The sequence below is a fragment of the Mustela nivalis genome, assembly GCF_964662115.1.
Source record: "Mustela nivalis genome assembly, chromosome: 19".
NCBI lineage: Eukaryota > Metazoa > Chordata > Mammalia > Carnivora > Mustelidae > Mustela > Mustela nivalis.
The window spans coordinates 34,015,317-34,041,264 of record NC_139038.1 but is presented as its reverse complement, the minus strand read 5'-3'; the positions used below and the strand labels follow the sequence as shown (position 1 = coordinate 34,041,264).

Genomic DNA, 25,948 nt, shown 5'->3' with positions numbered 1-25,948 from the left:
CCATATAGATGATCCAAGATGATCTCACTTCAAGATGTTAAATTACATTTGCAAAGGCCCTATTTCCAAATAAGTTTGCATTCTCAGATTCCAGGGATTGGGGCACGGAGTTAACCTTTGGAGGACTACTATTCTACCCACTCTAGACTCCTAGCGTCTAATTCCTCTAAGGCCTCCAGATTCCCACTGGCAGACATTTCCCTCCACCTATTCCCAGGGACCTTTAACTTCTGGGCACTTCAGAGCTGTGAATGATGCTGACACCTGCTCCAAGATGATGGTTCTCTGCACTGTGGGCATAAATAACCCTGACCCACGAAAATCAGCAGAAATGCCGAACGCACAAAAATGCGAAAGAAAAGAAGTCTCTCTTGGGAGAGAGAACAGCTTCTGAAAAGAACAGACACACAAGTGCTCCGATGTCTAAAAGCCAGAAGAACTCGGAAGCCAGATGAACTAGGAAGACTTGGAAGAGCAAACTTTAAAAATAGAACCGTTTTTAAGTTCTCAGGACTCTACTCAGAACTCCGTCTCACAAAGACATTTGGAGGATGCCGTCGATGACAGCTAACATTTATCGATGACTCGCCGTATGCTAAGACCTTTGCACGCATTAGAGATGCCTGACAACACAGGAGGCGGCTATCATTATTTTACAGACAGGGAAACTGACACACCAACCCACATCTAGTGTGGGGCAGAGTCCAGGTGCATGAAGCCAAGCAGTGTGTTTCCCTCGCGTGTGCATAATCCCATCTGTTGCTAGCGTCTGAGTCACCATTTGGAGTTTTCCAGCTACAGAAAGGAGAATGCCTGGCTTCTGTAGGGAAATTGATGGGTTGATGATGAGTACACGGCTCTAGATTCATACTTAACACTTAAGTCGTTGAGCTGTTTCCCAAGCGAAGTCATCGAGTGGGGCTGAAGTACTTACTCGACTGTTCTGGTTCGGAAAAGGTCAGGCCGGAGCCCACCCGGAGACACCAGCTCTATGTGGAGTGATCTGAACGATAATTTGTTCCCGCCAAAGTGACATTTTTCCAATTTGAGTCCAACATTGTTCAGAGGCGAGTGTAGTCCCCTGTGGTGCCTCCCGTGTAGATCTGCAGCGGATGACAAACCAACAATATCATCTAAATAAAAAATCCAGCGTGGGCTTAGTAAATTAATCCTGACAAGAATAAATTGAATAATCTTAGGGAAATGGCAAGAGCCCTGATTCTACCAGATGGCTTTTTTCTGTTGCTTGTGAGGGTCCTTGGTGGCAGATTAAAAACAAAAACCTGCCTTTGGCTTATTGATTGCGTTAGTTAGTTGATTAACACCTGCCACTTCTTTGTGGGTAAATCAAAATTGGATATGGAGACTCTTCTCTGAAAACTCAACGTATATTCACTGGAGGAGAGAAAGGAAATGAACACTTCCCCTGATCAGAACAGCCTAAAGCAGACAAGGAACTGTTGTTTCCTGCCTGGTCGCTAGGTGGCATCTCCTGGGTTTAAAAATAATTCATGATTTTCATCATTCCCATTCCCGGTTATTCTCTATGTGTCTTAGTGGATGAATACAAAGAGAGTTCTTGGTTTAAGAGAAAGGGTTCACTGGACACCTGGGTGGCTCAGTCCGTTAAGCCTCTGCCTCCGGCTCAGGTCATGATCCCAGGGTCCCGTGATCGAGCCCCTTATTGGGCTCTCTGCTCAGCAGGGAGCTTGCCTCCTCCTCGTTTTTGCCTCTGCCTGCTTACGCTCTCTCTCTTCCCCCTCCCGGACAAATAACTAAACAACTAACTAACTAAATAAATAAAATCTTAAAAAAAAAAAAAGAGTAAGGGTTCAAGGTCAGCCAGGGACGTCAGCCATTAAATCAGGTGTGTGGTGAGAAAACAATGACCCCCCAGTCCCAAGAGTGGGCTTTGCAGATCATCTGAGAATCTTGTCTGAGTCAGCGGGAGCCGCTATAACAAAATAGAACCAACTGAGAGATTTAAAACAACAAAAATGTATGTTCTTAGAGTTCTGGAAGCTGGAAGTCTGAGATCAGGGTGCCGGCGTGACCAGTTTCTGGGTAGCACTCTTCCTGGGCTCTGTGTTCTCACATGGCCTTTCCTCTGTTCATGGATGCGGAGAGGGAACAAGCTTTTTGGTGTCTCTTCTCACAAGGACATTAATCCCGTTAGATCAAGTTCCATCCTTTTTTTTTTTTTTTTACCTCATTTAACCTTAATTATTTCCTTAGGGGCCCCATTTCCAAATACAGCCACACTGTGCGGGGGGTGGTTAGAGCTTCAACCTCCGTATTTTGGGGAACACACTCGTTCTACACAGTTGTTAAAAGGCAGAGTCTGATTCAGTGTATGTGTGGTGAAGCCTGAGATGCTCTATTTGGGGCCCAGACCCCCTCTTTGAATAGCCCGTTTCTCATAGTATCCCTTTGTCACAAATAGGCAATCAAGACTTCACAAGGTAAAGACACTTGCCTCAGCCCCACAGCCGGCATGCGATCGCTGCACACTTGGGAGGCAGGCGTCTGGCTTTAGCACAGGAATTCTAACCATGACAACGTCCTGCAGTCAAGGCTTCAGCCTTGAGCTCCCAACGCAACCCCTGAGGGCTTGCTAACGCAGAGATCTCTGAGCATATCACCCGGTCTGGCCCCAGAAGATGCAGTTTTTTAATAGGTTCTCAGGTGATGCTGGTTTTGCTGACCTGGGGATCACACTTGTAGAATCACAACTGTGCCTCGACTCTAGATCATTTTGCTTTAGATGTCCCTCCTCCCCATAGAAAGGAAAATAACGAGACACGTGGCCTGAATTGTCCAGACTGACCAAACACCTCAACTAAAATAAAATAAAATCACCTGAAAGGAAAGCAAAGTGCCTGGTGTTAGGACCCACTTCTGGGTATAGACTTAGCTCCACCGTGTGTGACCAATGATGGGTTACCTGATCATTCCCCCCAGTTGTTATATGGTAAAAAACTAAAAATGCCAACCTTGTTTGGTTATAGGAGGCTTAAAGACAAGTGTGAAAAACACCTACCATAGTTCCATAGTGCCAGGGAGGCATCCAATCATTGCTCATTGTTTCAGTCCCATTTTACTGATATTAAAACATTCTGTTACATAAAAAGCAGAATCTTCAGATTATTATATTGTCTTCTTTTGTTCCACTCGTGATTCACACAGACCTAGAATTTGTTATGCTTAATAAATCACCATGGTGATAGCCTTCCACTTAATCAACCCTCTCCGAGGGACGCATCAGTAGAGTAAACCCAGCTAGTTCTTGGGGGAGAGAATAAATATTTCTATAGATTTAACTCACCCCGCACTGAGCCACTGTTGTTTGCAGACCCCTGCATCATCCTGCCTCACCCATCGTCCTCCTCGCCTCCATTGCTAGAAGGGTCGGGCCCAAAACTTTGGCATGGTCCTTGGCCTCCATCTTTCCCTCATATTCCACATCTGATCCTTTAAGGCATCTCTTCACTCCATCCATATTCTTTTAAAAAAATTTTATTATTTTATTTTAGAGAGAGAGATTGAGAGCAGGGGCAGGGAACGAGGGTGAGGGGGAAGGTGGCTCCCCGCTGAGCATGGAGCCTGACGCAGGGCTCAAACCCACAACCCTGAGATCATGACCTGAGCCAGAATCAAGAGTCAAATGTTCAACTGACTGAGCCACCGAAGCACCCCCACTCCATCCAGATTCTGACCACGTCTTACTACCTCCCTGCAATCACCCTTCCGAGCCACACCACCACCTTATATCCAACCTTCGGCAGCCACCCCAAACCAGTTTCTCTTTGTGCCTCTCAGTTGTCTATCCTGTTAAAACAGAAGTCAGATCATGTCTCTTCCCACTTCAAAACCTGTGAATGAAGAGAAGCGCTGGCCAGGATGTGGAGAAATTGGAACCCACACGCACTGCTTATGGGAATGTAAAATAGTGCAGCTGCTATGAAAAACATTATGATGGTTCCTAAAAAAAAATTAAACACAGAATTAGCCTGTGGTCCAGCATTTCTCCCTCTGGACATCTATGCAAAAGACTTGAAAGCAAGGACTTGAACAGATGTGTGTACACCCATGTTCATTATTCACAGTATCCAAAAGGTAGAAACAGCCCAGTGTCTATCCATGGATGAATGTGGATCCACACAATGTCATATATACATGCAATGGAATATTCTTCATCCTTAAAATAATGGAATCTGACATGTACTACTAAGTACATGGCTGAGCCTTGAATGGAGTTGTGCTAAATGAAATAAGCCAGACACAAAAGAGAAGATATTGTATGATCCCTCTTCTATGAGTGTTATACACCGAAGTGGGCCCTACCCTCAAGTTTGTATCTTGAGGCTCCAACCCCCAGTATCACTGTTTTCAGATACAGGGCCTTTGGAGAGGTAATGGAGATTTAAAAAGTCATAAGGACCCTAGTTTGATAGGACTGGTGTCCTTATAAGAAGAGGAGGGGACTCCAGAGACCTCTGTCCATGCACCCAGAGAAGACGCCACATGAGGGCACAGTGATAAGGTGGTGGCCATCTACAGGCCTGGATGAGAGGTCTCACCAGAAACCCACCCTGGCAGCATCTTGATTTTGGACTTCTGGCCTCTGAAAATGTGAAAAAATAGATCTCTCTTATTTAGGTCTCCCAGTCTGTGGTATTTGTTATGGCAGTCCTAGCAGACCAGCACAGTGAGGTCCCTAGAGTTGTCAGACTCACAAAGGAAGTAGACTGGTGGCCGCCAGGGGCTGGGGAATGGAGAGGACATGGGGGTTGGTGTTTGTTTACTGGGGGCAGCATTTCAGGTTAGGGAGGGTGAAAAAATTCCTCGAGGTGGAGGGTGGGGATGGTTACCCAGCAACGTGAATGAGCTTCAAGCCACTAAACCATACACTTCAGAAGGGTTAAATGTAAATGCTGTGTGTATTTTGCCCCCAGATCAAACAAACTCAAAAACCAACCAACCAACCCTGGGTGGTTCCTCACTGCTCTCAGAATGAAAGCTGACATCCTCCTCTGATCTCATCTCCCAGTAGTTCCCTAATTTGCTTCCCTCCTGCCACTGAGTCCTCCTTCTTCCTTCCTGCAGCGAAACGGTGTCTGATACTTTGCACGGGCTCTTCCCTTGCCTGAGAGGCTCTTGCCCCAAATGGCGACATGGCCCATCCCCTAAATTCCTTCAACCCTTTGCTCAGTTGCCACTTGTCTTTAAATTTAAGATCTTATTCCCCCGTGCTCACCATTTCCATTCCCTTCTCCTTGCCTTGTCTGTCTTCATAGTATGAATCCTCTTATAATATTAAAAAATACCATTTACTGATGTTTCCTTTTTAATTGTCTGTCTCCTCTAGCAGAGTGTAAGCCTCACCAGGGCAGGACTTTCCATGTGTTTTGTATGTTACTGAGTCTTCCTTTCCTAGAGCAAGGCCTGGCAAGCAGGAAGTGCTGAATGCCTATCTTCTGAATGCATAAGTAAATGAATATTACAGATGCTTTTGTGTGTGGGGGGGGGCTGTGAGCCCTATACACCTAACTGGTGATTAATTCACCTAACTGGTGAATTCCTTGAGGGTAGAAACCATCTCAGAGCAACATGAAAAAAGGCATAAGAAGTTAATGTGCCATCAATATAGCTGGATGGGTGGACCTATGGATGAATGGATGGACAGATGACAGATAAATGGATGAGTGGGGAATGGCTCATGGATGGAAAAGTGGATGGGTAGAAAGATTAAAAAAAAAAATAGATGATAATGGTTTTGTGTTGAAAGGTGGTAGATTTTATTATCCTAAATCTTGGAATGAGAGAGAGAGAGAGAGATAATAAGTCTGAGTGAGGGGAGTTTCTGCTGGTCACGACAGGGGTGGGGAGGCTCATATTATTTTACGAGCCGTCAGCTTCTCTCTGTTGTGGCCTCTGATCCATAACTTTTGCCTTCACCCCACATCTGCATGTAATAAAGCTTAGTTATGACATCCATATGTCTCTAATGCAAACACCCGGGCATATACTTCTTAAAAGGGCTATAAAGAGCAATGGCTCGAGAAACAACCGTTAGGAGTGCGAGTTTTTTTTATTATTTTAAAGGGCATTTCAACGACACTGCTGAATGTTCCCTGACCAGAAGTCTGACTCCTGTTCTTTCTTTTTCTTTTCTCTTCCTCTCAGGATATCAAAGCAGACTGCAATACCTGTGTGGAAATAGAGGACAGAAAGGTAAGTCCGTGTTTTCCATCTTTTTGATTTAAAAAAAAAAAAAAAAACAAAGAACTCTATGACTTAAACCCAGGTGTTTAAGGCTGGATGATGGCTTGCAACCGTGATTCGGGTACTGATATTTGACGCTTAAAGGCAGTGATACATTAAAATGTTTGTCTGTGTTACCTCTGATGGTTTCGGTGAAGAGCACATAACATAATTAAGTATGAACATGTTGGTGCCGATTTTTTCTCTTAGTCCTATGCTTGTCTTCAGGAAAATAGCTCATTTATCCTTAACTCATTTCACCTTGTTGTTGAATGTCATGAAACATTTTTCAGTAATATTACATACATATATGGTAGGATATAAAATATCAGACTTTCCAAGGTGTGTCCCCATATTTCATCTATACAGTTTGAGAGGGAGCCTGCCTTAGTTTCCACCATGACACATTGATGGGAACAATGATGTTCTATGGCATAGATCTATTTCTGTGAGATGTTTGCGGGGGTGCAGTGAGCGGAGGTCCTTTTTTATATTTTCAGAGCCCCTCTGTCCCCCATTTATCTTCCTGTTACACTTGGTGTGGATCCACTCAGGAAAAACAACTGTTAGACAATTGTTCTCCACGGCCTGTCCTTATTGACGCGAGTTCACAGCAGTTTCCTTGGTAAAGGGCATCCAAGCAGATCAAATTCCACCTTTAACGCCTTGGATCCAAAGAGGTCAAGTAAGTGAATTGAGGGTACATATCTCCCGGCTACTTTTGACATCATTCTGCAATTTTGAAAGATGCTTCTCTGTGCAACTGTACTATTATTGCCAAACGCAGTTTCTTCAAGCAGAGGTTTTCAGCCCTGATTTTGTGATAGCTCCATTGTCTGCTGATTAAGAAGGTGGTTGAGGACTCCTCAAAGCAAAATTTGCTTTTTAAATAAAAGGCAATTGTCATGCATTGTTTTAAGAAGTGTTAATCTCCTCCTATTGAAAAGAATAATGGTGTGGTGGCTGAGATTCCCTCATCATGACCCTTGGGTAGGTTCCGTTTCTGGGTGGCTCTCTTCATTTGCAGGCAAAGGCATTTCAGTTCATGTTTGTATCTGCTGCATATTTGCATGCTGGTGTTCTTGCAGGGTGTGTAATTTTGTGTGTTGGGCAAATGGAATTTAGGCTGCACATATGTCTACAGTCTTTTTTCATCCGTTCCTGCCAGTTCTGCTGTGGGGGATCCGCCCCAGCCGCTCTGCCATGTCAAAGTGAAAGCTGATGTCACCTGCCCCACTTTCTCCCTTCGGGATGCTTCCACTTCCCTTGGACTTTTGTGGAAATCACAAGCATGTTTCTGTCATATATATGATTTTTGGGGGTATCTTCTTTGCTAGTAGTGTTTCAAAGACACCAGGAGTCCTGATACCTTACAATAATATCAGTCTTCCATAAAATAAATGAGCAGCCAGGATAATCTTTGGGCAGTGAAAGCCGGCCACATGGCTCCATCCTGCTGATCCAGACTGTCATTGGTTCATATGTCGTGGCAATAAGGATCTCCCAAGTCTGTGGATGCCTCGTGATGTTTTACTGGTGGGAAAAGTCGTATCTGTACACGGCTTCCACTATTTTCAGACAAGAGAAACACACATGCGTGTGCACACACATGCACACACATATATGCATTTCTGTGCTTTGTCATAGCCTGTGGGGTTGAGTCAGGCACGCTAAAAACAGTCTGGTCTCCGAACAGGTTCACCCGGGGTTTTCTAAATATGACCAAAGTCGCAGGAATCAACCACACCTCTCCTCCGGCAGTCCATTGGTGATGACTCCTAGCAGTCCCACAGCTGTAATGCCCACCTCTGTTTCTGCAGTCTTCTTCTCGAAGGACTTATTATTCCTTCTGTCCAACCGGAGAAATTTTCTTCCTCCAGGAATTCTTTTCTGATTTATTTTCATGTGATTCTTAACATTTGGGCTGTAGCTCCTCTGGGTCTCCTAATGGGGTTGACGGTGGGGGTGAGGTATGGGGAGGGTAGCTCTGTATGTCGGGGTCTTGTCTCCTAAGGGAAAAGTCAACCCCAGTCATCCCAGCGGGGCACTGCCCTCCCCCCGACCCACGAAGAGTGCCGGCCCCGCCCCTGCGTGCAGGGTTGTGGTAGGAGGGCATGCAGGGAGAGGGCAGCCAAGGCATCAGGAGTGATCTTGATCCAGGCTCTCAAATGCACTCTGGTACTTCTGTCACCCTGACGTATAATTATGAAATTTCACCATTGAAGTGATGACACTTGCTCCTGTGTGTGCGCACGTGCGTGTGTGCCCCTCTCCACTTAATCCGAATGCTTCTGGCAAAATCAGTAATTTGATAAAGTGGAATTGAAGTGACGAGAGATGACAGAGGTGCTAAAATAATAAGTCAGCCCGCCTCTGAAGACGCAGCCCTTGGCCCGTGTGGGTTTTTTTCCAAGTGCGGAGTGCTCTGAAGCAAACCAGCCATGATTTCTCGAAAGCTCAGTTTCCTTTTAGTCAGGGAAGCTTAATGTGGTGTCTGTGGGACGAGGTGGATTCCCCGGGAAACCTGGTTTTTATTTTCTTTTTCATTTTCCTTCTGCTTATCCTTCCTTCCTGTCTGCCTCTCTTCAGTATACGCTCTCTGTTGGGATGCATTTGTGGGCTTACATCTGTGCCTCAGGCTGCAGTTGGGGGCCTTCTGGAGAGAAGGATTTTAGAAAACAGGACCTCGTGTTTGCCGTGGAATCTAATAGGGTCTTTCCCTGCTGCCCCCTCTGGTTTCACGCCTCATCCTGTTCAGCAGATGAATCATTCTTGAAAGACTGCATCCCGCGGGTACAATGACGGAAGATAAGCGGTGAACCTTAAGAGTTGAGAGAGCCCTCATCCTTCCTGTGTTTCTGGTCTGCACACTGGTTCTGTCTGAGGCCGAACGAGAGACTCCTTCTCTCCAGTGTCTCTGTGTTTCTTTATTCTAGGTGCCTGTTTTCCACCGGCAGACATCGGCAAGGAGCTCCCTGCCGTTTGCCAGTTGCATGTGGAGAAATGTGTGCCTCGTATTGGGGGAGTGCTTCTGTTTCACGTTTCCCTTCTGCTTCCAAGCTCACTAAATCCCAGAGCCCCTGCGAGTGCACCTGCCTGTGGATGGCTTTCTGGCCATTTCTTAGAGTCATTCAGAGGCTGTCACGGGAAGATCTCAAGGGCTGCAAGCATTTTTCACCCTTAAGTGGGAAGCAGAGCTCAGATTGTTTCCTCCCACAGTGAATGCCGTGGAGCTAATGCAGATTTAGCAAAGGTGATGGGAGCCAGCCCATCACTGGGAGTGGCCGTATGGCCTTACAAAGCCGCCTGCCCTTGACATTTATAGCGCCCTTGTTGCTTGTGCGGAGCCGAGGCATTTACATTCATTTTTATTTGTGGTATAAAATCCATCTGAATTCCAGTACTATTATGAAGACTGCAATTCAGGTGATGGCAGAAGAGGCGGATGGATCAGCCGGGGGGAGAATCTGTCAGGAGGAGATGAGAGCCCATTTGTCAAAGGCTATAAACACAGACAGCCCTTCCTCTTCTCACTTATCGCCTGGCCTGGTGCAGCTAAACAGTTTCAGATCCGCTATGAAATTGCAGGGAAGGAGTTTGAGCTGTTTTCAAAGTTGGGGCGACTTTCAGATTGGATCCAGTTGGAGCTGCGATTGGGTCCGGAGCAGATGCTATCTGCCTCCGTTAACCCTGAGCGTTCTGACTTTTCCCTGTTATGAGACTTGCTCTGGATCAGGACTCTTAAGGGCCTTCCGTACTCAGCACCCTGTGCGGGAGGTACTAACAGGATCCCCATTACAGAAAAATGGAAGAGGTTAAGTGACTTGCCGGAGAACAAGTGGCATCAGAGGCCAGGATCTGAACTCACAGATTCTTTTTTTTTTTTTTTTTTTTTAAAGATTTTATTTATTTATTTGACAGAGAGAGATCACAAGTAGGCAGAGGCAGGGAGAGAGAGAGAGAGGAGGAGGAAGCAGGCTCCCCGCTGAGCAGAGAGCCTGATGTGGGACTCGATCCCAGAACCCTGAGATCATGACCTGAGCCAAAGGCAGCAGCTTAACCTATTGAGCCACCCAGGCGCCCTGAACTCACAGATTCTTAATGCACAGGCTAGGCTCTTAGCTCTAACGCTAGACCACCTCCCACACACAAACATGAGAATTACGTTTGTAGGAGACTTGCCTTTTCCTACAGATGAATTTCTGCCCAGACTGGAATCTTCATCCATTGCCAATAAAATCACCTGTTTTTCAATTTAGGACAACCTTCAGCCCTCATGTTCTAGCTCTGGTAGAGACTCACCATATTGACTTACCATACCCTTGTCAGCCCTGACCCTCTGATGAGCCGCTGACCCCGGTGGTAGAGATGCCAGGACTTTTTCTGGTCTCTTGAGGACAAGAGAAAGCAGCCCGACGTGCAGTGCTGGCTTCTTTTTCTGGTAGACCTGGTTCAGTTCTAGCTTTTGTCTTTCCACCAGGGTATATGCAAGGATTAGAAATTCCATGCTCACAGCACAGGAGTGAACATAGTGTAGGAGTGAAAACCATAGGTCTTAGAGCTTGAAAGTCCTGTGTTTTTTTTTTTTTTTTAAAGATTTTATTTATTTATTTGACAGACAGAGATCACAAGTAGGCAGAGAGGCTGGCAGAGGGGGGGGGGGAGCAGGCTCTCTGCTAAGCAGAGAGCCTGATGTGGGGTCCTATCCCAGTACCCTGGGATCATGACCTGAGCTGAAGGCAGAGGCTTAACCCACTAAGCCACCCAGGCTCCCCGAAAGTCCTGGGTTTTTATCCCAGTTCTCCTACTTAGCAGTTCTGTGACTTTGAGAAGCTCTCTTATCTTGTATCAGTCTCCATCTGCCTGTCTGTGAATTAGAGATAATATAACTCACTTGAAAAGTTGATTTGAGGAGTTGATAATACTGTAAGGCAGTATGTCACACACACACACACACACACACACACACCCATATAATGCCTGGTACAAAATAAGAACACAGTCAACTGCATCTACTTTCACTTTTGCTTTTGCTAATGTCCACAGCTACAGGTATCACATGTCATTTATAATTTAATTTTTTTAAGATGATGAGTCCCCCAGAAAGTGTTATAGAGGCTCACAGAAACAGACCACTAGGGGACCTAGGGACCTAGAAAGCTTGGGGAATGTTTTACAGAAGAAGAGATGCTTGGCCTAAGACAAAGGACAAACTCCCCCATCTGCCGGGTCCAGGCAGGAATCCCATGTTAGTGACGGGGATTGAGGGCTGATATGAAGCCATGGGGACAGCAGTGAACTCAAGAACAGTGACCCCATATGCAGGGGCTCTGTTGCAGCTACCTGTTACCATGGGGAATATATGTTCACTGTTGCCAATTTCTAAGGCAATCTGGAAATATGGATTTTAGTGGAAAACTACTGATTTTTAAAACACTGTGCAAGTCAAGTAAAACCCATATGTAGAGAAGATTCAAGAGACTTGAAGTCTTGAGACTTGCAAGCCAGGAAGATGTGAAGTATCTTCAGTGGCTGTTGAAGACCTGACTGGCAGAGGGAACAGGGAAAGCAAAGACGGAGGCCTAAAAGCATGTGGCGTGTTTCGGATAGGTCCAGGCCCGGTGTGCATGTCTGAGGGTGACCAGTGGGGAGACTGGCCCAGTGAGTGGGTCGAAGATTATGGAGAGTAATGTTTGCATTGCCGATGGTCCACAGGCATTATATCAATCTCCCCTCAGTGGAAGGAGAGAGTAAGGGAGGTCAGGTCCTTGTGGGAGGAGGTCAGAGATAGATGGAACCAAACTCAAACTCTGTGTGACTAACTCACCAAAGAAGAAGTCCTGAGGAAAGAGGGAGAGGGGGGGCAGAGCCCAGAGATGGAGCCAGAGGCCGGCTGGCCGTGGCTGAGTATAGGGATGAGCTAAGGGGAAGTCTTTGCCAAGAATAAGATGAGGGCAGCCAGGACTCAAGAAACAGTGGTGCTGGGTTCCCTGCCAAATGTCCTCTTTTTTAAAGATGTGTGGTGGAAGAGGACCGTGTTTTCCTGTGGGCCACTATTGCCACGTGTAGGGCTCAGATCTCATATGGTAAATGAGGTACCTTCAGGTGACTCATGGACATGGTATCAAATCAGTTAATGAAGAAATGTTAAAGTTACTGTCTTGTCAGTTATTTTTCAGACCTTAGGATTGTATCAAGGTGACTTGATTTCGTTGGTGGTTTTTTTTTAAAGATTTTATGTATTTATTTGACAGAGAGAAATCAAAAGTAGATGGAGAGGTAGGCAGAGAGAGAGAGAGAGAGAGAGAGAAGCAGGCTCCCTGCTGAGCAGAGAGCCCGATGTAGGACTCGATCCCAGGACCCTGAGATCATGACCTGAGCCGAAGGCAGCGGCTTAACCCACTGAGCCACCCAGGTGCCCCTTGTTTTGTTTTTAATAAGCCCCAAGGTCTCCAACATTTGCTAATCTACCCTTCTAACCAAGAGACCCAGAACACTTGACAGGAAATTTTAACGTCTAGTTCTAATTTAGTAACATTGTTTTACTTTTGAATTAAGCTCACATTCTGTATTAACAGAAGATACCACTCTTTCCGATTTACTTCAGTATATAATTTTCTTTTACAGAATTCTACTTAGGATTGTCTTTTATAATTTTAACACATTCATTTAGAATAAAACTGCATTGATTTATTGAAAATCAGATGGATGGGAAGAAATTGTATGTATGGATTGCAAGTAATTGGAGTTTAAGAATCTGTTTTCTGATGGTGGATTTGCAATCAGGGGACAGATCTGGGTTTGCATTTGGGAAGTTTCAAACTCTGCTTGTCTGCAAGAAGGACGAGTCGGGGGCAAGGATGCAGTCAGAAGTCAAGACTGGACTATACAGACAAGAGACCAGGAGTCTGATCTAGAACCACACAGGAGATGGAGAGGATGGTCTGAATTTGGAGAGAGTTCATCAGACCTATCCATACAGTTTGGTGACCCTGACCCTGGGTCACGGACAGCTTTATCCAGGGACATATCAGAGGCTGCCCATTTCATGTATCTGTGTACAGCTGGCTGCCATGAGAAGTGGAGTTGATCAATATGAACAATAAATTAATCTCCTGGATTTCAGAGACTTAGATGCCAGTGAGGTTGAAAATGAGCAAAAGCAGTCACCAGGGTTGGTTTTCTATTAGCACTGCTCTCCTTCCGTGGGGATGGGAGTAGATTAGTCCTCTGGGCTCTGACAGGCAGAACAAAGACAGAGGGGAAGGCATGCTCCTGACTCTGGAGGGCCTCACCCTGGAATGGGAAGCATTTATGGAGGAGTTTCTCATTAATGACTGAAGTGAGATGATGCTCAAGGCAGACGAGGGCAAATAGTGCAGTGAGCACCATTTGGTAAGACTCAGGATGTGTCTAGGGATTGGATTTCTTTTCTGCTCCAAATGTCCTTTGTTTAAGGCTGATTATATTTGTGCATTAAATGGGTAGATGCTCCAAGATTCCCCAAAGCTGTGCAAATGAAAATTAAAGCATCCCGAGAAATGATATTTGAGTCACAGTTGAAGGCAGGGAGAGGAGTGGAGACTCCTGGGTGGCCTGCGGAGATGGAAGCGTGGAGGAAGAAGCGTGGCATGACTCAGGAACTGAATAGAGATATGTTGCTTGAGATGAGGCTAGGAAGTAGGTAAGGGCAAGCCACCTAAAGTCTTGCAAACGTGGGAGTACTTCGTCCAGTGTCATAGAAAGAAATTCATTTTACATGGAATGTGATCCGATGGTGTGAAATAATCAGATGCGTGATGACAGTCCCAATACTTGCTCATAGCTTATCCTTGACCCCTAAGACCTCTAGCAGGTCACACCTGGTCCCACTATCTCTGGTCAAAGAGTGGGGCAGGGTCATCAAACCACAGCAAAGCTTTTATCTGGGTGGCTTACCTTTTCTATGGGTGTTACCTTCTTCCTCTCAGGCAAATTCCTCAAGACCTTGAATCTCCTTCAGATTCGGAATCCTCATTCCTATCAGGCAAGGCTGTCGTTCCAAATGCGTCCATAGCCACTACCCAGCCTGTGCTTTGGTTGGGCTTGGAGCAGCCAAAGAATGGTGCCCTCATATCTGGCCAAAGAATGGTGCCATCTAGCATTGGCAAAGGAATTTATAGATTTGCCTCTGTTCTATTGAGATATTTATGAGGCTTGGTGTGTGTACCACAATAGACGCCATCTTAGCCTTCTCTGCTGGGAAACCAGGCACTGTGACAGAAACCTACACATGTAGCATCCCAATAGCCAGACTCAGCATCATTTGTACTTGAACTTGGGGACTAACCCAGAGAAGAGATGATAAGTCCCAGGGTCTGGAATTATGTGTCCAGAACCTCAGATAGGGGATGACCGTCAACTCTAGAGAAGACTCCTTCTCTCTAGTTGGTTTCTTGGTTGCTGCCAAGAAATAGTTGGCATTTTTGTTTACTTCGACATTATTTAGAAAGACAAATTAATATGGTAGAAAAGAGTTTGGGAATCAGATCTCGGTTTGAATCCTGGTTCTGGCCTTAGTCACTAGTTGCAAGATCTTGGAAAAGCCACATTAGCTTTCAGATCCACAGTCATACCATCTGCAAAATGGGTGAGATAAGGTATGCCATGGATTGTTCTTGTGGGCTGTATTAACATCTTCACCTGCACAATAGAAAACCAATTTGAGTCAGTAAAGAGTTAAAAGACAAACAGCTGTTGGGTTAAATAACAGCAAAATTGGGCTGTTTTCTGGTATAACTGGATTCTGGTTTTTTAAATTCCAGATGGGGACCACCAGCAACAGACTTAAATTCTACTTGCAGAAAGAGAGCTTCTTTTGCAATGGTTTCAGTACAAATTCTGAGGGTGATGTTTATTGGCTTAATCCTAGTCAGTTTTGGAAAGCAGCAGTTTGCCTGTCTATCTGCCTTCATCTATAACCAGAAGTAGGTTGGGCCCCAACTGAACAATTTAAATGGAGTTCAGTGGAGTCTCTAAAGTAAACCTTGACTGATAGTTTTTCCAGGAGAGAAATAGTAATTGACCTAGCTTGCATTGAGCACTTACTGTATGCTAGACACTGTTTTTGGCACTTTATGTACATTCTATTAATTTCCTTTTAAGTAGACTCCACACCAGTGTGGAGCCTCATGACCCTGAAATCAAGACCCAATGAACTGAGAGCAAGAGTTGGGCACTTAACCAATGGAGGCACCCAGGCACCATTATGTTCATTCTATTATTGAATCTCTGTAAAGATCCTTTTCGATATGTACAATATTTATCTCCATTTCGCAAATGAGAAAACTGAGGGAAGGAGGCCTTGACTCCTATTCCTGGGATCACCCAGGTAGTAAGTGTAGCATGAATTTTCAACCCAAGTGGTCTGCCTTTGATTCTTCACCACTGGAGATGCTACTTCTGCCAACGATGCCCCACAGGAGAGAACAGTCCATGGTCCTTGACTGTTCTGTCTGCTCGGTGCCCAGCACACAAGTAAATGGTCTCTCTGTTTTTGAGAATTATTTTAACAAAACCTTCAAAGGAATAGAAATAGATTGGGCCATTGCTAAATGACATTCTGGGATGCATCTCTGCATTTAATTTCCTCTTAATCACTCCTCTCTAGGTGTTATCAGAGGTCCTCAATGGGTCTGCTTTTTGGAAATGATCAAAATGTTCGCGGCTCCAGTCCGTGCTTCACTTCTCTGCATGACTGAGAGTTATTTTTGTAGACAAGAGCTTCTTACTCCAGGGTGGGTCTCTGCACCTGCCTTTTATATTTTATCTGCGGGTTAGCTGATGCTTTCTCTTTCACTGAACTTTGAAAATGAGATGTTAGTCATACTTTCCTCTCTCAGTGATTTTAGGGAAATTTGAAGGTAGTGGTGGGCTGGGGGTGGGGGAGAGGCACATAAAAACTGGAAGAGCTTCTCAAATGGACGCAGTGTGGAGTTAAATTAGCCTCTGATGGGCTGGATGACAGACTATGAGGGGTGCTGGGCACACTCAGCAGTATGATGGGCAAAGATGTGACACAGAGAGTGCCGTGAAAAAACTTCTAAGGTAGAGCAGGCCGTTTGTCTGATACACCATCCCGTCAGCCTTGAAGTCGGCTTTGGGAAGCTAGTGTGAAGAATCATAGCTAAAACAGACTGGTTAAGAGCTTTAGCTCGGAATTCTCAAAAGGCCTGGGTTGGAACCCCAGCTTGGCCACTTCCCGGTGACTTAACCTCTCAGATGCTCATGTTCTCATGTAAAATAGACAGAATAAGAGTAGATACTTTCTGGGGTTGCCGTGGGACTCATTGAGCTAATTTACTTTGGGTCCTTATCATCCTCGCTAAGTAGAGGGTATGCCTCTGATGAGTGCAAGCTGCTTTATGACATTCCTACATTTGCAAAAGCAAAGTAGAAAACTCCTCTTCTTCTTTCACTCTGGAGTCAGTTTCTTAGATTTCTGGTAGGATCAGAGACGTTCATGGAATTGGTCTAGGACCAGTTAAGTACCTAGAAATGCAAATAACAAAACTGAAACTGGATACCGGGTCCCCATTCGTAAGTCTGGAGTTCTCTATATCCTGCAGGTACTTATCAGTCTGGTTGAAGGTGCATAGAGAGGGTTGGGAAGCATGCCTAAAAGTGTGGGCCAGTGATTGGAAACGGATTTAATCTCTGGTGCCGACTCAGATTGATTGATAGTGTCTGTACGGAGAGCTGTGTTGATGAGGAGTCTGAGCCCAGGGTTCTACAGCAGTGCATGATTGATTAGTGATGTCTGACAAGGGTGAAGGGGGCGGGATTACAGTGTGTGTGCCAGAAATAGGTGGTTGCTGGCCCGGAATCTGGCAACAAACCGCAAATGCTTTGTATTTAAGCCCAAAGATGAAGAGAAGGTAGCTACTTCATGCTTGGTCTTTACTTTTGAGCACTCCTGTTTCTTTTGCTGCGTTACAGATTTGTAATCCATCAAGGTACTGGTATTTTATAGATGATACATGGCTTAAACACAATTTAACACTTGAAAGCCAGACACATACAGCCTCACTTTCCTAGGCCCTTGGGAAACTTACCTGACTTCAGCCTCAGATAGGGTTATGCTTTTGATACCTCAATTTTAAAAGAGTCTTATAATTAAGTCTTATAATTAAGACTTTATAAATAAATCTTATCTATCAGATATTTGTCATCTCCTAAAAAATGATATCTGTCATTGTATTATATACTAATTGGGGCTGAATTGCTTACATTTTAATACCATTAATTATAGCTGTTGCTTTCATTTGTCATTTATTTTACTTAAAAGGAGCAAGTCTATTTTTGTATAATTTTTAGTGATACTTTTTAAAACTCTGAATTAAAATGCATTTAGGAAACACCTAATTAAGTGCAGAGCTAGTTATCTAGAATAGTTCTGTCATCCCTTCTCAAAAAAGAAAAAAATGGCCATCGGCTTCTTTTGTGATGAGTAGAGTGAGTGTTAATTAATTTTTTTTCCTCTTCAGTTGGTGTGTTTTATTATCCCTCTTCTTGATATGTGATTGGGTGACTTTACGATGCTTTAGATAGAAAGCATGTCCTGTCCAAATGTGATTTATGTTGTCCCAGAACTTTTGCACAGTTCAGCTGAAATTTTCTTCATGTTGATCAAGGTCAGAAAACCCAGGGATTATGCCATCCATCTTAGCAGCTGGAGTGCTGAAATAATTTCTGATGGAAGTTGATGCCGTAGCAGCAGAATCCAAAGGTTGGCTGGGGAAAACATGCACAAATATGTAAACTCACATAGGCACAAGTACGCATATGCACAACGCCCATGCATGTGTTATATTGAGTTTTTGTCATTTTAATTGGGCTTTTTTGGGGGGGGGGCGCTATTATAGGTTAGAATTTATTTTTGAATAAGGTAATCAAAACTACAGTATCTTTTACTGTGCTTATTACAGATTAAAAGCTCTCAGAACCTACAGGGCAACCAGAAGTTTTTTATATTTTCTTTTTCTTTTTTAAATTTTTAAAAAAGATTTTATTTATTTATTTGACAGAGAGAGGTCACAAGTAGGCAGAGAGGCAGACAGAGAGAGAAAGGAGGAAGCAGGCTCGATCCCAGGACCCAGGGATCATGACCTGAGCCTAAGGCAGAGGCTTAGCCCACTGAACCACGCAGACGCCCCTATATTTTCTTTTTAACCAGGAGATTTTCTGAGTGGATTGGAGGACAGATCCTTTAGAGCAGAAGATATTTCAATCTTAAGACATTCTAGCTTTTGGTTAAGGGAGCGTATGTATGGAAGCAAATCCTGGTCACAAGGCAGGCTACAGGGTGACTCAGCCAGGGAGGCCGATAGCTCTTTCCAGGCACCTGATTTGGTTGAATCACTGGTTCTCTTGGTATATAGAAATTCAAGTCAGAGGAGTAATAGAACTTGAATTGTATCTCTTGCATCCCCTCAGAATAGTATATGACCTTGCAATAAGGAAAAAAATAGTTTCTAATGTGATCTATTCAGATTGAGTTTTTCTGTTGATCTAATTCATCAATTTGTAGATTGACAAATACTGATTTTGCCCTGATGATAGGAATGTCTTCCTGGGGGAAATCATGAAAGCTTGAGAGTGATCACTAAGGAGTTAACAGAAAATTCACACAAAGGAAATCATACATACATTCAAACTCATGGTGAACACCTGTCCTTGATCGCTGTATGAAAATGCAAATTAAAGCCAGTGTGAGACTAATTTCTACCTACTACTGATGTGAAAGTAAGAATATTACCTCTTCCCAAACTAGTAAAATTACCATGAATATGGCTCTTGTATTCTCTACTAGTTATATTGCAGTTTGGTGGAACTCACTTAAAAACCAGAGCACCCATACCTATGATTGACCATGCAGATAATCATTCCTTTGACCCAGTCTTATTCCTGTGAGTTATTACATTTGCCCATTTTTAAGGGCAAAGAGTAGCTTCTTGTGTTGACTGTAGAACATGACAGAGTATAATGCAGCTGTTAAAAGTGACCAATAGGCTTGGGTCATTGGTACATGGAATAGAAACTGATGTGATGGCGAACAAAAACACATCCCATAAGATGACATGTGCTTCTGCTGTGATCAAGCACACAGTTCACGGGGTGGGGAGAGAAATACTTAGGTTTTTCAGTGTTCAAACACAGTGGCATTAATTTATGATTTGAGAATTAGAAAATAAGTCATCCTGTTGGTTAATTTTATGTGTCCACCTGATTGGCCATGGGATGCCCAAATGAACTACAGTATCTGGGTGTGTCTGTGAGGTTGTTGCCAGATGAGATTAGCACTGGACTCAGTGGACTTAGTATGTAGACAGCCGTCCTCAAGCTGGGTAGGCCTCTTTCTCCATCCAGAGTCTGAAGAAGACAAAAGGCTGAGAAAGGAAGAATTTGGCATTGGTGCCCTGCCCCCTCCCTCACTAATTGAGCTGGGAAGCTTCATCTCATCTTTTCTGGCCCTCAGGCTGCGATTTATACCAGGGGCTCCTCCGCTTCTCAAAACGTCAGACTGCATCAGCCATTGGCTTGCAGATGGTAGATGGCCGGATTTTCAGCCTCTATGACCACATACGCCCATTCTTCATACTAAGTCAATGAATCTCTCCCTCTATATATCTTTCTTTTCCTTTGCCTCCCATATCTGTATCTATATCTATAGATCTTCTGTTGGTTCTGTTTCTCTGGGGAGCCCTGACCACAGTCATAACAAATAGGAAGAGATGGAGTTCCTCCAACAGAAGATATGCAGGATTAAGTTTAGGGCTGAGTTTGAGCGTGTCACTTAACCTTTATGCATCTCACATTCCTCTTCGGCACAGAGATGACAATGATAACACCTACCTCTTAAGGTTGTTGTGAACCTTATTATTATTATTATTATTATTATTATTATTATCCATAATGTATCCCAGTGGCCAGTCCAATTCCCAGCACATAGTAATTATTGAATGCACGGTTGTTCATAGTAGTAACATCGCTAAAAGTCATAACAACAAAAATCATGATACACAATTTATATTCCTGTGGAGAATTATAATCAGAGGAAAAGAATCTTTAAACAAGACACCGTAGTCTACAAGAAGTGTCTCAAGTGAAACAGTAAAACGTTACCCAGGGGACAAGCATAGGAAATGCACAACTGTCCCATTGCTGAGCAGCCCTTGAAAGAATTCTGTATCTTATCTCATCTTATCTTATCTCATCTTATCTCATCTTATCTTATCTATCATCTTCAAAAAGGACCAGTGGGGCTCACAGGACTGTAATCTAATACCTGACTTAATCTATTGGGCAGACACTGCTAATTCAAGCAGGTGAAATTTCCCAGAGGAAAGTGCTTCATGTTTGCTGAACACAGGACCCTCCAGGATGAGTAGCAACTTGGAAAACAAAGGATGGGGCAGTCACAAAGAGAGAAACATGCTGCATCCTGGGACCAAGCATCCTTAGCTGTCACCTCCGAGGGATTGGGTGGTAGCTTCTCTACCAAGTAAGGGTCTCTAAGCCCTTTGTCAGTCATAAAACTAAAGCAACTACTGATACTCTTGAGACATAACTGTCTCCTTAAGTCAGATCAATTTCAGCCCTTATTTGGGAGGTGTTCATAAGTACATTATCAGAAGTTCTTTTTGGCAGAATTACCAAGGAAATGACTTCAGTTTCCTGTTTCACCTTGCTGGTTGGTGTATGTCATTCAAGGACCACTCTTCCAAATACGTTGGAGCCAAACTTTGTTCATCAGCCTATCCCAATACTTCTAAGATTCCATAAAACCACTTTAAAGCTGCTGAGATGACTAAGAAGAAATGATGGTAAGTGTCAAGGATCCTTATCAAACAGGTGATTTTTTAATGCCTTGGTCATTTGTTTCCTTACACTATGCAGTCTGTTAGAGGTGTGACATTATTTGCAATCAGTGAAGCTATCTAATAGTTCTTAATCACTTCTGAGGCTGAGGAGTGTAAGTCTGACTCATCAGACTCTATCCGGATTTGAGGCTAAGTTAGCATTAGACAGAAGTTGACAGTGATTTTTCACTTAATGTCTATATATGAATCACTGGAAATACTAGGGTCACTGGACCACAGTTTCTTAGAAAATCAAAATTAATTTATTTATGCCAGGTACACCTGGATCTAGGTCCTCAAATGATTCCTTCGGAAACATGCTCTGCCTCTCCACTGCTTCACTACTTTCCTTGGGTTTGGCTTATGCCATGAAGCGGTAGGGGTACTAATGGCTCTGGAATTACCTCCTTACTGAGATGAAGCCAGTCCTACACCAACAATATGGAATCATAATGGCGGGAAGATTATGTCCCCCCCCCCCCCCCAAAGAAAAACAGCAGTGTTCCTTACAAAGTAGGATGGGTATTGGTTAGGTGAAAGCAACAATGGCCCTCACAGAGTCCAATTTCCAGATGATCGCCAGTCTCGAAAACCCCCTGGTCGATTACTCTCTGGTCTCCACTCTCTTACCTCATCTCCCTATCTTTGCTCCAACTCTTTTCCATCCACTTGCTGACCCTCAAAGGTCATCCACATCCCTACACAAATCACAAAGTATTCATCCATCAGAAACGGATTCAGCACACAGAAGTGTGAAACGCTGGGCTGACCTGCTGGACTGGGCTCTAAGCTTTAGGACAGGCGGCAGAGCTATTTGTTGCTCATTCAGCAGTGTGCCTGCGGTGGAGAAGAGGTCTTGAATGAACACGAGGATAGCAGTTATGGTCAGCTGAGGAGATGAGGTCTGTGTGTTCACTTAAAAAGCCAACATGCCACTCTGGACAGAGAATGATAACAGCCACGTCAGTGATGAGAGGAAACTAGTTTTAGACGCTTGTAGGAGAAAATAAACACTTGCTGGAGGAGGTACGTTATCCGCTGGACCCTGCAATACTAGCCACACTCGGAAAGCATCTGCGTAAATCGAGAACAAAGGAAAGGGGCTCTAGAAAAGAAGGAACAGTAGAAGCAGAATTCCTTCTCTTAGAGACGCATTAAAGAACTAGAACTTTGGGATTATTACAGGAATGTTGTCAGATATTCAGCTATCTCTTGGCTGTAATAGAAATACAGTTCAGATTGGCTTCAGCTAAAAATGTAAGTGATTAACTCCCTCTACTGGGTTGAATAATGACCTCCAAAAAGGAGTCTCAACCCCCTGCACCTGTAAATGTGACCTTATTCGGAAATGTGGTCTTTGGAGATGTATTCAACTTAAAATAAGATCATATTGGATTGTGGATCAAGGTCCTAATCCAATGGCTGGTGTTTTTAATGAGAGAATGGAGAGGGAGATTTGTATATAGAGACCCACATGCTGAGGGTAGAGGCGGTGTAATGATGGAAGCAGAGATGGGGAGAAGCAGCTACAATCCAAGAATGATCAGGATTGCTGGCAACCTCCGGAGGCGAGAAGGATTCTTCCCTAGAGCCTTCAAATGAAACATAGGGCTGTGGACACCTTATTTCAGACTTCTGGTCTCCATAACTAAGAGATAATACATTTCTGTTTTTTAAGTCACCCAGGTCATGTTGATTTGTTACAGCTGCCTTGGAAAACTACATCTGCAAATACAGGAGTATCTGGCTTCAGGGATGGCTAGACCCAGGTGCTTATAACATGTAATCGGGAATATACTTGTCTCAGGGTGCCTGGGTCGCTTAGTCGTTAAGTGTCTGCCTTCGGCTTGGGTCATGATCCCAGGGTCCTGGGATCGAGCCCTGCATCGAGCTCCCTGCTCAGCGGGAAGCCTGCTTTTCCCTCTCCTGCTCTCCCTGCTTATGTTCCCTCTCTTGCTGTCTCTCTCTCCATCAAAAATTAGTAGAATCTTTAAAAAAAAGGGGGGGTGGGATATACCTGTCTCTATATCTGGGCTCTTTTTATCTTGGATTTGACTTAATTTTATGTAGGCTTTTACCAATTGGAGCAAAATCGCTCCAGAAGATTAACTCCAGATTTACCTTTGACCAATTTCATGAAAAAGTCCTAGGTTTGGTCATGGTTGGGTTTTGTGTCTCTTGCTGAACCAGTTCTTTCTGACATAGGTATTGAACGCTGTCTTGGGCTAGGTCTGAGTCTCAGGTGCATCATGAAATTTGGGGCAACTCTCAGCTCCACATGGCCTCTAAAGGAAATGGGGGAGGAGAGATCTCCAGAAGGAACAAAGGGCCTGGAAGGTTTCTCAGAAGGAACACTGGAGAGATGAGGAGGAGCAGGGACCATTGTCATCAGAAGTAGATAAAAGGAGGCTGTGAAGGGGGGGGCACACACACACACACACAACCCTTCCCTAGGTCAACTAGGATCACATTATAGAGAGCCAGGCAGGAAGGTTTTTAATCCTGGTAGCACAGGTAGACCTGAGAACACTGGACCAATAGGTGAGAATTACAGTTCCTGAGAGTTCTGAGTAAGGCCTGAATGATCAGGAAGGTTTGGCAAAAGGTGGATTGAGAGGGGCGCCTGGGTGGCTCAGTGGGTTAAAGCCTCTGCCTTTGGCTCAGGTCATGATCTCAGGGTCCTGGGATGGAGCCGGTCATTGGGCTCTCTGCTCCGCGGGGAGCCTGCTTCCTCCTCTCTCTCTGCCTGCCTCTCTGCCTACTTGTGATCTCTGTCTGTCAAATAAATAAATAAAATCTTAAAAAAAAAAAAAGTGGATTGAGGATAGGACACCATCCTATAAATTCTGGAAAGTTGCTGAGCCCTTCCTGTTTTACAGCTGTTCACTTAACCCCAGGTGGGTCCTAGCCTGGCGTAAACTCTCAATAGTAAATAAAAGTGTCTTAGGAGACCCTAGAAGAGGTGGAAGAGGCCCGACCTCCACCAATGCCTTTGGGAATGAAAAGTCCTGGACACTTTCCAGATGTGACGCATTTTCCCACATGGGACCAGAAGAGGATCAGGCTTCCAAAGGAGTAACAACTACTTTCAAGTACTACCTATTTCTTACCTGTTAGAGCATTTGCTAGCTGCTTTATAAGCATGATTCATTTAATCGGCATGCCCAACTAAAAACATAGACACTTTTTTTTTTTTTTTCAGATGATGAAATGGAATTCTGGAAATATGAAATGACTGTCCCAAGCTCACACAGTGAGAGAGGTGACAGGGCTACAATTAGAACTGAGGTTGGCCTAACCCCAAGACCATTCACTTTTCTCTCTTCCCACATGCTACAAAATCAAGGGTTGCCAACACACTTGACAATACTTAAGTCCCTGATGGAACATGTGACTGGTTACCTATATAAATGCAAATACATATGAAGCCATAGATATACATGACCTGTTTCTTTGGAGACTAGATATCTTTATTTTGTTACTTTAAGTTCAAAATGGGCTTTTTGCCCCCAAAAGGCTACCTACATCAAAAGATCCAAAAAAGAAAGTTTAAAACATCCTGCAGAAATGAAGAGCCCCATATGAAAAACACCAGGGAGCTAGAATTAAATAAAAATTAAGCCTGGAAGCGGAGTAATGACCCAGTGGTTCATTACAGCCTTACATTTTCAATCAAAGATAAAATCTCATTAAAAGTATATCTTTGATTAGGGAACAAGTTTGGACTGTTCCAAAGTTGGATCGCTTTATCCACAGACAGATGAGCCATGGAATCTTTTTTTCCTTCTTTTCTAACTTTAAAGACAGTGAGCTATTTATCTTCTGACATCATTATAAAGGTTATTAATATAGAGGATGACTGAACAGAGATGGTAAAGCTTTTTAAATATCTATTAGCAACTTTTACCTCATAAAATTAAAGGGCCCATTTTTATAGTCTGTTGTGATTTTAGAGAATAATTTCTATATGTGTCTAGACTGATTCATCAGTAAGGAACCATAGTGAGCATCTAATCATGCACTAACGCAGCAGAAAGAGTGTGAGCCACATGTGTCAGGCTAACATTTTTCTAGTAGCCACAATGAAAAGGTAAAAAAAGAAGATGCAATTAATTTTAATAATGCAGTTTATTTAACCTATATGCTCTACTATCATTTCAACATGACACCCATATAAAATTATTTATGAGATATTTTATATCATTTTGGGGGGTATTATGTCTTCAATATCTAGTGTGCATTTCATGTCTCAGTTCTGGCTGGCTTCAGGAGCTCAGTGTGGCTTTTGTATTGGGCAGCACAGGTATAATCCCATCTTGTCCTTTGAAAGAGAAACCAAGGATCTGAAAAATCTCTTAAGAGACTTTCCAGTAACAATTCCTTTTGAGACTTGGTTTTGTACTTGATTTCCCCCTTAATAATGTGCTTTGGGGAAACATTTCTAAAACAAAAAGTATGCTGAACTGATGTAGGGACTCCGTTAGACCCCATGGATCTCTTCATAGAGGCTCTAGTGAATTGATTTCAAGAAGTGACAACATCTCCCTCACTCTAAGCTTGCAAACTTAATCTCCGACTATGAATGTTTGATAAGGCTTGTTATGAGGTTTACCAAGGAAGCTTGTTGGATCAGCGATTTATACAGTGTTTCCAAGTGTCCCATGTGTCCTGCAGTCCTGGATGAAGTCATTCTAGGTGGCATATGGATTTGTCATTTAATATACAGATTTTCCTAGACTTACAGTGGGTTACATCCCAAGAAGCCCATCATACATCAGAAGTAT

At 43.8% G+C, this 25,948-nt stretch overlaps 1 protein-coding gene across 22 annotated transcripts in view; it reads left to right on the top strand.

Annotated features, from left to right (window-relative positions):
• The window catches only part of RBFOX1 (RNA binding fox-1 homolog 1), a 1,569,090-nt gene that overhangs the window by 648,323 nt on the left and 894,819 nt on the right, over nucleotides 1-25,948 (top strand). For all 22 annotated transcript variants that reach the window (XM_082713149.1, XM_082713148.1, XM_082713127.1 and 19 more), the window contains one exon: nucleotides 6,187-6,234. Coding sequence is in view for 8 of the 22 variants with exons in the window: in XM_082713143.1 (XP_082569269.1) it covers nucleotides 6,187-6,234 (48 nt within the window). In the remaining 14 variants the exon portion in view is untranslated. The remainder of the gene's footprint in view (nucleotides 1-6,186; nucleotides 6,235-25,948) is intronic.